Consider the following 11,491-nt stretch of genomic DNA (forward strand, 5'->3'; position numbering starts at 1 on the left):
CCCCCCCCCCCTTTGGCAAACCCTGCGCAGCCAAAACTCACTACCTCCATGTAAAATGAATGGAAAGACGGCCAACGTAGACTGTGTGAAAGAATGTGTCCTAAAGAATATGTTTTCCCATGTTTATTAGTTCTTAAGACCACTTTTCTAAGAATTTCTGCAAAATGAAGCACCCAAAACATACTAACTAACCAGCTTGAATCTTCTAGGTTTGCTTAATTGGGGTTCTTTAAAAGCTCATTAATTGTTGTGTGTAAGAGTTTACAACAGAAAAATAAACATGCTACCATCAGATCAGGGTAGGTGGCGAGCTTCTGACCAATGAGGGCAGCGTTCCCTCCCACATACAGCTGGAAGAAAACAAAATTAAAGTTTACCAGAAGGAAGGACATTTAAAAAACAAAAAAACAAAAACAGACTTAATCAAACATCAAGAAGTTTGGGGAGTAAGGTCGCCTTGCCTTCGCACCGGGGTACTCCGCTGCCGCACGTGCAATCCTCTGAAAGGCCTCCTTGTCGCTGAAGAAGCGCTCGGCAGCGGCTCCACGCTCCATGAAATGGATGAAGGCTTCCTTCAGGTCCTCTTTGGAGTGCAAGACTTCATGATCCATGCCGGTGCCAGGATCCACAGCCAGAGCCTGCAGCAGTCCCACTCCTGAGACGACCACATCGACACAGGCGTTCACCCTTAAAAAACGTGGAGAGAAAGACGGAGTGCGGTTTATTTGATAGTAATAGTAATAACTTCATTTTCATCTGGCTTTAACCCCAAATAACCCCGTGGGGGATATACAGTATTCACTTTTCAGCTGGTAGCCACGGCAGACTAAATTGCCAACATTGGAGAAATGAACAGCTGTTAAGGACGGTAAGTATGTCACTAAGTAACGTAATGCTAACTATGTGTATCACTGGGGTTTGTGCAGTTACAGACACACCCCCAACTGCTCGGGCGCCTTTCCATGGGCAGCCCCTTCACTTTGACATCTCTCCAGTAGTTCATGTTTAGGTACTGAGCAAGTGTGTGTACTTCAGGCCTGTGTGTAAAAATAACAGAGTGTATATTGTAATTTCCCCTTGCGGGACTAATAAAGTATACATTATAACATTATTATTATTAATATTATATCCTCAAAAATGGAAACAGTCAGCTTGTTTTAAAGACACAGTGATCCTGTGAATCCTCCCCAAAGGCCCTTTCCGTCTCCAAGAGAAAACACTGTTCACAAACTGCTCCAAACAGCTCTGTTGTATTCCAACCTTTACTTCCATGACAAACATGCGTCACTTTGTAACACACGTTATAATGCTCGTCTAGCTGCTACTATGCCTTGCTCTCATACTCTGCGTGTGACTGGCTAGTAGTCCTTACCTACCAACTGAGCATGTGCGAGTGCCAACAAAGATTTAACAGAAGTGAGATGCCTCACTCTGTAGCTAAAACTGAGAACTCAACACACAGGGTGAAAAGAGGATGCAGTACATGTGCAGTACAACAAAAATATGGTGTTTTTTGAAAATGAAAACATGTAAACCTATTCTGATATGACCTCTAAATACAATTATGAATCTGAAAATAAGCATAATATGAGCACTTTAAAGATTTAATACAAATCCCTCTTGTAATGAGTCCCACCCACATATTTGTATTTCACAAATAATTAAACTAAATTAAATCATGAAAGATAGAGATGCCTTAAATGCCATTCCACTGAGACTTTAAAAGGCACTTCATGTTAATTTTCCCATTTCACTTAGATACATTCTGTCCATCCCTCTGGTAGGCAGTACTTCAGGTCCAGCCAATCATCACATTCCACCTTGACCCAGTGGGTTGGCTATTCTAAAGCCGCCTAAGGGCTATAGGCTAGGTAAAGACAGTAAATGGACTGACTCGACGTGTCAACACATTCCTTCAAACTAGCATAGAAGCCTCTCAACATGCCACAGTGTGCAGGAGATCAAGTAGGTCAACTTCAGAAAACAGAAAGACATTCATCAGTTCAACGCTGTAACTCACCCTACTGCCACTTTGCTCCACTGTCGGGTCGGCAGGGTTATCAGAGTCTCCCAGGCAGCGGAGATCACCTGCTCCACACTGTTCTGACTCTGAGAAGTCGACTGAAAGTTTGGCAGGCTGATGTGATGCAGAATCTGCTCTGGCAGGTCAGGGCTTCCATAGTAGAAATAACCAACAGCTAACGCCAGCAGGGCCGCTGCCAAGGCCTTCCTCCACATGATGCTCCCACACTCTCCTGCAACAACACAACAACAGGACACTTGTCACTTGTCTCTACCATCAGCATTCAAAAGTAATCAACTGATTCGTTGTTGTAATCGGTGATGGAGCGTAACAATGTTCAGTATAAAAGACAAAATCAAACTCATATGTGTAAAACTAAACCTTTGACTGATTGTATTGGTCTTTGATTAAAACGGGCTTGTCATAATGAACTTGGACAACAAAAACTGGATTAATACCATCCTATTATCATATGATTTTGCTAAAAACTGCTAAACAATATTGAATTACAGACGTTTGAATTTGAGCAGAAACATTAAGTTGATGAATGGATTAGTTGTTTAAAAGAAAATTAATCAGCAGCTATTTTGATAATACTATAGTACTTTTTTAAAGGAAAAACGTCAAACATTTGATGTTTTGGGAATTTAAATGTGAGAATTTGCCACTTTTGTTGGTCTTTTATTGTAGTATAGGGCTGCAACTAATTTTATTTTCATAGTCGATTAATCTGTTGATTATTTTCTCGATTAATCAATTAGTTGTTTGGTCTATAAAATGACAGAAAATGGTGAAAAATGAGGATCAGTGTTTCCCAAAAACCCAAGATGACGTCCTCAAATGTCTTGTTTTGTCCACACATCAAAGATATTCAGTTTACTTTCACAAAGGAGAGAAGAAACTAGAAAAATATTGACATTCAACAATCTGGAATCAAAGACTTTTTTTACTGTTATCTTAAAAAAAAAAAAAAAAAACCAACTAACGGACAAAAAAAGGCAATTTTTAACGTGACCTTGTGCCTTGCGATAATGTAAAGGGGGTTTTAAGATGTTTTCTACAATATATATAACAATAATTGTACTAGTTGCAGCAGATCCTGATGTGTGTCATCCTATTCATATATATTTTCTTGATAAGAAAACTGTGAAAATGACCATCACATTATCCTAGAGCAAAAGGTCAAATTATCAAATGTGTATTTTTTTGTCCAACAAAACCTATTATTATATGTAAATATATTACATTTTCTACAATTTAAGACATTGTATCTCTCCAATGCAAAAAATGTTCATTGCTCTTAATTTTACTTGCCCAGACATAGAAACACAGCTAAAAACCCAAAAGCTGTACAAAGTTACATTAACATCATACTACTTTGACAACAAATATAAATATATAGGTCTATAATAAAATGTATATAAAAAGAATATATAAAATGAGAAGAGGCTGCTCCATAGAGGCAGAGGAGGTTGCTCCTCTATTTTAAGAGGCCAGAGGGATATAAAATATACACTTGTACATAAACTGAAATTTTTTAAAGTCACCAGCCGCCAATGAAGTATATACACAGTAGGCTAATATACACAATTACATTTGACGACACTGAGACAATAGAAAGATAGTAATACTGTATATAGAGTTAATTGTACATAATGATATATCGACCCCTTTTGCAGATAATCTACACTCTTTAACTCAGTTGATGAGCTCCACATTTGCAGCTGCATGACAGTGCAGGTTCCCAACTTTAGTCTTCAATGGTACCTGCTAGTACCCAGAAGTACTGGGACAAGCATATTGAACCCACTGAGTGGCACTGCCCTTTAAGCTGCAGCTATGCCATGTAACTTTATGATACATAATACAGGGGTTAAATTCCTGCTAACGTGTACAATCCGGTAGCTAACATGCTAGCACCAGCACACAGGGTGTATCCTTGGCTTCAGTTTATCATTGCTAATCTGGCAGAAGCAATTAGCTTGTAGCTCCGCTTAGCGAGCAATCTGATTTAGGGTAGCGCCAAAATACTTTTTTGTTAACACCTCAGTTTGATAACTAACAGCTTTCTGTTAAAATTGAAGTAGCTTAATAGTTGTAAGCGGCACGTACCGATAATTATGTGCAGGCTTCAAGTTTAGTTGGTCAGGAAAATGATTCAGCTTCCTGGTTAATCCCCTAAATAGCATTTAATGTGCTGAATGAGGGAGAGGTAACTGAAGAAGGTAGAGTCAGTACGAGTCATTGAAGGAGGAATGATTGTGACAGACGGCAGCTTCGGACCGCTAGCACTCACACACACACACACACACATACATACACAGCAGAAGCGGCTTCCGTTGACCGCTCTGCGCATGCGCTACTACAGGATACATTCATGGTACATAGTATTTAGAACACAGCTGGGAAGTATATACCATAACATGTGTTGAGGTCCTCAAGTGAAGTAAAAACTTGTAGTGGCAGTTGTTGAACGTACATTTACTAAAGACCTGTATGCTGCTTAAGTACAATTTTGAGGTAATTTACTAGAGTAATTCCTTTCATTCACTTACGAGTGCCTGCCCACCATCCAGGACTCTCGAGCTCCTGGAGACCCAGATTCACCATGGACTCTCACCTTTTCTCCTCTGGCAGGCGCTACAGAAAACAACGCCACAAATAACCATACACAATGTAGTTCCTTCCCCAAAATTCTGTGATGTATTGCAATTTATTACTTTTTTTCCAACTTCAAATATTTCCTGACTTCAAATAATGTCCCCAAAAGTAAACTTCGTCAACATCTGTTCTATCTAAAAAAAAGATTGATTCTTCTGTTTGTTCATCTCACTTCAATTGTATTGCTGCAAAAATGGGATTGTCAAACAGACAATCTGACCAACACACATTTTATATATATATATAATAATACATTGATACCTGGCATCTGTGTACCGATACAGTATTGCCAAGGGAAATAACAAACAATATTATGCTGTATTGATTTTTTTTCCCCCACAAGTTGTGTTCATTTCCAAAGAGTACTTACTTTGATCACCTATAAACTGCATTGGCCTCTAATTCCCTTTATTCCATTTATCCATTCAGTGAACAGGTCAAACCAGGTCTTGAATTTACCAAATAGGAGGCCCATTAGTGCATCTATAAACCACAACGAAATAACATAATTAAAGATTCAAGCCTCTTTTTTCTTCTTTTCTCCCTCAGACAAACATGCACAAGTGTTATTCCTGAGCTGCATGTTGCTGCGTGTAAACCTTTCCGCTGGAGGCTGAGGTGAGGCGTGGGAGCTGTAGAGAAAACTGACACCTACTGTATAGCTGCATTCTGCCTGAAGTAATACTACAGTAAAATGTGCAATACAATGAAATCACCACTTAATATTAAGATTTAAATAAGTCAGTCAGTCTGTTTTTCACTTACTCAACAGGCCGAGGCTTCCTTGGTAGAAGACATTTGACAACTTTAAAATGAAAATATGATGACAGTTGGTGGAGTTATTGTCAGTCATATAAATGTGATCAAATCCCATTAACACAGTCCTGATGAAGCAAGTTATGTTAAACTCTTATGAATATACATTTTGTAAATAAATAAAATGATGCTTTCTAATGCTTCCTGGACCAGTGATCATATCGCCTGATGCACTGAGGGTACTTTGTTGACTACAAATGGGAAAGTACTAACAACATGGCTGCCCAAAAAGAAACTTATCAAAACATGTGTCTTGTGGTTTTCAGAAGAATGTTGATCATCTTGTTCAAATACAGAATTTACACATTAGGAGTTTTGTCTGATTCTTTATTAGGATTTCAATATAAACAAGATGATACAAAAGTGCACATAGCTCCAAAAACATTTGTTTACATTGAACAAGGTGCTTCAAAATAAAGTCTTATTATTTGTATTTGGCTTGAGCCATCAAGGCTGACTGTGTTCGACCCAACACCAAAAACCAAATTTATATCAGCCACAATAAACTCAAATTACTACAAATGAACATGAATATAATAAACTATACATAAATCTGTCTAAACTCTGACAGAAATATCTAAAAATACAAAGCTAACCCTATCAGCTGCCTGGATATCAAGTGATTTTCTACACTTCCACACCGTGCCTTCATTTAAAAAAATTTATCTAGACTCCAATATCGCTAAAAGAAATAACAGACACGTTTGCCTGTGGACACGTAACATCTCCATTTGTTGTTTCTGGTTTTCCACTAGGATGTTTACATGCTTAATTAAATGTTCAAAAAACACATTATTTATCTTATATTGTCTGTCTGAATATACCTGTATTTACCCTCTGTCTGCAATGCTCCGTTGTACCCTCTCCTCCAAAAAGCCAAGTCTGCTGATTGGTCAGCGTTATCACAGTTGCGAACTCAGAGTCTCTGAACCTTCATTGCACCCGGGGAATGACTCTAACGGCACTGTAACGGCGCTTTCTACCTATTTATAGTATCATTGTGACATCACAACCGTACAGAAGTCCTGACAGCTCCTTCAAAAGGCACAGATTGTGAATACAAGCTGTGGGCATTTTTCTGTAAATGAAGCATTTTCACAATATTAAAGTGCTCATATTATGCTTATTTTTAGGTCCATAATTGTATTTAGAGGTTATATCAGAAAAGATTTACATGGTTTAATTAGAAAAAAAAAACAATAACATATTTTTGTTGTACTGCCAACTTAAAACGTGCCTGGACTACAAGACTGGAGATTGTACGTCCCTTTGGGGTGGACTTTGGGCTTTTTCACTTTGTAAACCCAAAACGTGCACAAAAAAGATATACAATACAATAAAGGAAAGGCAAAAACCAAAAAGCATAATATTAGCAATTTAACGTAGCACATAAACCTGCTTTACAATAAAATAATGAAATCTCACTTTGTACAATATGGGACCCTAAAACTGTTTGTGTGCTATTTGAACGGACTAAAAACAGACATTGAGTGACTAAGTTTCAATATGAATATTGGTGTTTGGCCTCAACATGAGATTCTAATATTCTAAGGGCTATGAAAAGGTTGAACAACAGTTGGAGCATCGGAACAAAGCCTGGGTTTAGGATTTAAATCCCACTGGGGCTCCTGATTTTGGTCTAAAGCATCCAGTGATAAGATAGGATTCCTTTATACAATGAGATTCAGGTGCACTACCTGAGACGGGGACCTATTCCAGGCTGTTTTGCTTCTGTACCATGCATGCAAGTGTGTGTTTCTTTCTTGCTGTCATTGTGTATTTGACTGTATTGTATATTCTATTTGAAAACATTGAATCTTACGTGTAATTATAATGTTAGGCCTCTATAGAGGTGGTGGGGTCAGACTCAGTGAAAATGGGGGCGGTGAAGCTGACCCGGACGTCCCGGGGATAAAAACCCTGAAGAACCCCATCCACAACAATATCTGGGAGATCTGCAAGACAAGACAGAGCTCAGGGTTTATTCTGTCTAAACAATGTTGTCATGCTTTTTAATGCTTTTTTTCTGCAATTAACAACTATAGCACAAAACAACAAAATACACACCTAGTTAGTAACAGTTTAACATTTCGCAGTTTATTTCCTACCTGATGTACAGTCAGAGAGATAAGGATCCTGAAAAAATCCCAACACTGGCTGATTTGGTAACGGATAACTGAGAAAACAAGTAAAATATGACTGATTAGTCATATGCAATGGTAATACTTCTTCAAATATCAAGATAATGTGTATACCAATAATGACTTATAATTTGTGTAAAACACATTTGTCTGTTAGTACATTTGCACTAATGCATCATGTTATGTGCACATTCTGGTTTAGGTTGAATGTGCCAGACGCATGATAAGGAGGTCAGGTGCTGGCACAGATGTATGTATGACATAAACCGGACCGGGTCTATCCTAAAGGGGCAATCAGAGTCCAGGGGCTTGAGCTCAGGGGTGGCTCATAAGTGCAACACACTGAGTAACCATGTTGCACAGCGTCAGTTAACGGCTTAGGGTTTAGAACCGAGACGCCCCAACTCAGAGTAATTTCACATATCTGTTTCACAGTGGCTTTGCCCCGCCTCTTTCGGAGACAAGTGGTAGGTCCTGAGTGTATTGATTTCAATGGGAGAAGAAAACGTGAACACAGGATGTGTTGATTTGAGCAGTAATGTCAGGACTATGTCCGCTTACGTAAAAACCAATACATGCAGGTGTTTTCACACCTGTTGCTATTTACACTGAGTTCCTTTGAGTTTCATTTGGCACCTCTCGGGTTTTAAACCAGGGTTTATATGAAACCTACAGGACTGCAAATAAAAAAAGGCATTCTCATGCTCATAAGGTAAGACATAACATAGCAAGTGTTTTATTGTAGTCATTAAATGCTTCTGTCATCCCTGAAAAATGGTGTTGCAGAGAAAGGAAGACATACCTCCTGTGCACATGAGTCAGTATTCCTACAGTAGCTATATCCCTTCTAGTAGACAAAGTAGTGAACTGCACAAATACAAAGACACAAGCAGGAAATACTGGGAACGATCTCACCTGTAATCCTGACTGTCCAAATCATCAACTGATCTGGAATTAGAGCACATAACTGTTAGATTTCCTGAAAGGATACTGTCAATAACTCCATGGACTACTCTACGTGTGATACATAAAGTTAGGGCTGGGCAATATATCCATATGATATTGTTATCGTGTTATGAGACTAGATATAGTCTTAAAATTTGGATATTGTAATATGACACAGAAAACTTGGGGCGAACACTCCCACTGAGGGAGCTAGAGGTCGCTCCAAAATATAACGTTCTGAACTTACCAGACTGTTCTACCTGCTCTAATATTTGCTTTACCCACTTAGTAATTATATCCAAATTACTCATGATTGTTTATCACAAATCTCATAGTGTAAATATTTTGCAAAAGTACCAATTGTAACCCTACAATATTGATTAGAGGTATTTGGTCAAAAATATTGGGTGAGTTGATTTGATCTCCACATTGCCCAGCCCTACATAACATCTTTTTGTTAAAAAAAAAGCCCAAATCACCCACATACAATAAACTTCTCTCTCTCTCTATCTATATATCTATATATATCTATATATCTATATCTATATATATCTATATATATATATATATATATATATATATATATATATATATATATATATATATATATATATATATATATATATATCTATATATATCTATATATATATATATATATATATATATATATATATATATATGGAAACAAATATGCAGGCTGAACTTAACACTCACACATGTACTATATACGTGTCCTTCCATGACCATGTTAGAGCCGCTGCTGCTGCTCCCTACCACTGTGGGAAACGTTTCTAAAATTGTTATTATGTTGCTGCATTTCCCCCAATCCAAAAATTAGAGGAGCTAAATATAGCACCCTGTACTACGTCTCTGGGAGCAGTAGGTGGAGTCTGGGCTGAAGGACTTACTCCATGCTGCTCTTCTTGATCCCTGTGTGAAAGTGTTTCACATGGAGGAAGTCCAGCAGAACCTGTGGCACGTCTTCGTCTTGATAGATCATATCCTGCAACAACACAGAACAATCTAACACGTAAAAATGTACTTTTGGTACAAATCATTTGACTGATGTCAAGGCTTTGTATCTTTGAAGGTTTAGGAATGAATAGTTGATCAAGTGGCAAAACACAGAAACACATTTTCAATATTCTGTATATGAGTTCAAATCTTACACTTAGCATTAAAGCTTTAGTGCATAACTTTTTGATAATAATAAACGTCTGTTACATTTAAACCATTGCCAAATGAGTTGCTACAAAACTAAGACTATCGGTCCCACAAAACTCTCTCTATATTTCTCGGTATGGCTATGTTCAGACAACTGTGGCATCCGGTGACTTTCCTACGCAGAAATTTGAGAAGACAATTACCTCTTCTGAAGAGTCCATGTTTTTTTTTTAAAATCCTGCTGTCCTTCTTCAGCCTGACAAATAAGACCCACATCAATATGTTGGGTGTGGGAACTCACCATTGGCAGGGCTCTATCCGAGGAACAGGAAAAACGGTTGTCTTTTAAATTCCCTCTGCATGCAATAGGATAGCGCTACAACCAACCAGAGCAACGCTAGTTGATAGATTAAACTTTGGCCATTTCCGGTCAGCAAAACTCTTAACACATCTTCCTTTTTTATAAGCAACACTAGAGAATTCGTACCTTAAAATAATGTTTCCAAAATTGTTTCAGTGGTTCATAAACTCGTAACGGGGAAACAGCACCTCTGCATTCGCTTTGCGGCTCTCTACCGGCCATAACTGCACTGTGCAAGTTTGCCAGATCAGGTAGTGGCTCTGTAGTTCCAATAAGACATAATGGGACATTGCCGCTTCCACCCTGTAGGGGGACTGAAGCAGGTTTTCTCAAAGAAAAGTTTAACTCCAAGTCTTCCAGAGTTGCGGCAAAAGCCAATTTAAAAGACTGCTGTTCGCAAGCAGTAGCAGCCATTTTCTTTATTTTCAAGTAGCAGGGAATTCACTGGGAACCGTCTCAACTCTCCGGTCATTATGTTAAGCCCACCCACTGACTCTATATACAATGTGATTGGCCTTACTAGAGTTTGGTTTTTCCAGCTCGCAAGCCAACAGAGAGTTGCTAGACTAACCCTGGCTGCAAATTACATTCACGCTAGGATGCGTCTACATTTTTAGGCTATTTCACCTTAGCTGCCAACAACTGCTTGGAGGAGGGGTGGGGGCGTGTGCACGATCTCGGAAGGCTTGTATCATGTGGACGTGATTAAAATATTTAGTAGTCGCTGTATAGAATGGTTAGTAAACTTTAGATTTCTTTATAGTGCTTTCCAAATTGTGGGATTACTTTTGATCCCAACATAGGTCTTAATTTAGTTTGAGTGCCATGTCAAATCTCTGGTTTAGTAAATCAGGTCCCCGGGCCGACACCTGAATGTTTTACCTGGATGTAGTCTTCCAGCTCCTGCCTCCTCTGCTCCACTGGTTTGATCCTCAGATGGGGGTTCCTTTTGCTCGGGAAATCTGGAGTCTGGGTGATCTTCCTGAGCTGCAGGCACAACAAGAAACAACATGAACCTTCAATCATCTGTGCGTGCCAAGAACTACTACAACTACTATGTCTAGTCATAGTACCATTATCGGTATTGTTACTAGAATTTCCACTGTTCATTGCATCCCCACCCGGCACCGAAAGACAACCGCCTACCAAGAGCCAGGGTTTGTCCAAGGTTTGTCCCAAAAAGGAGGTTTTCCTCATCAGTCGAGGTTTCTGCTGAAAAAGGACATTTTTCCTCGCCACTGTTGCACTAAATGCTTGCTCTTGTGGAAATTATTGGGTATTTTAAACTATAGAGTATGGTCTAGACCATAGACCGTATATATATTGATGGACAGAGCATCCGGTTCGGAAAAGTGCAACCACTGCGGAAGTAACTTAAAC

At 38.8% G+C, this 11,491-nt stretch overlaps 2 protein-coding genes across 3 annotated transcripts in view; both read right to left on the bottom strand.

Annotated features, from left to right (window-relative positions):
- adpgk (ADP-dependent glucokinase) overlaps window positions 1–4,340 on the bottom strand; it is an 8,898-nt gene extending 4,558 nt beyond the window's left edge. For both annotated transcript variants that reach the window (XM_034879304.1, XM_034879303.1), the window contains exons 1-4: window positions 4,136–4,340; window positions 2,021–2,255; window positions 462–687; window positions 288–350 (exon numbers count right to left, since the gene is read on the bottom strand). In XM_034879304.1, coding sequence (XP_034735195.1) covers window positions 288–350; window positions 462–687; window positions 2,021–2,238 — 507 coding nt within the window. In that variant the 5' untranslated portion in view covers window positions 2,239–2,255; window positions 4,136–4,340. The remainder of the gene's footprint in view (window positions 1–287; window positions 351–461; window positions 688–2,020; window positions 2,256–4,135) is intronic.
- Window positions 4,341–6,383: 2,043 nt separating this feature from the next.
- The window catches only part of snx22 (sorting nexin 22), a 10,977-nt gene continuing 5,869 nt past the window's right edge, over window positions 6,384–11,491 (bottom strand). Inside the window, exons 3-7 of the mRNA XM_034879239.1 lie at window positions 10,994–11,098; window positions 9,495–9,589; window positions 8,557–8,589; window positions 7,609–7,676; window positions 6,384–7,455 (exon numbers count right to left, since the gene is read on the bottom strand). Of these exons, the coding sequence (XP_034735130.1) occupies window positions 7,337–7,455; window positions 7,609–7,676; window positions 8,557–8,589; window positions 9,495–9,589; window positions 10,994–11,098 (420 nt within the window). The 3' untranslated portion in view covers window positions 6,384–7,336. The remainder of the gene's footprint in view (window positions 7,456–7,608; window positions 7,677–8,556; window positions 8,590–9,494; window positions 9,590–10,993; window positions 11,099–11,491) is intronic.

The sequence above is a fragment of the Etheostoma cragini genome, chromosome 8 (assembly GCF_013103735.1).
Source record: "Etheostoma cragini isolate CJK2018 chromosome 8, CSU_Ecrag_1.0, whole genome shotgun sequence".
Taxonomy (NCBI): domain Eukaryota; kingdom Metazoa; phylum Chordata; class Actinopteri; order Perciformes; family Percidae; genus Etheostoma; species Etheostoma cragini.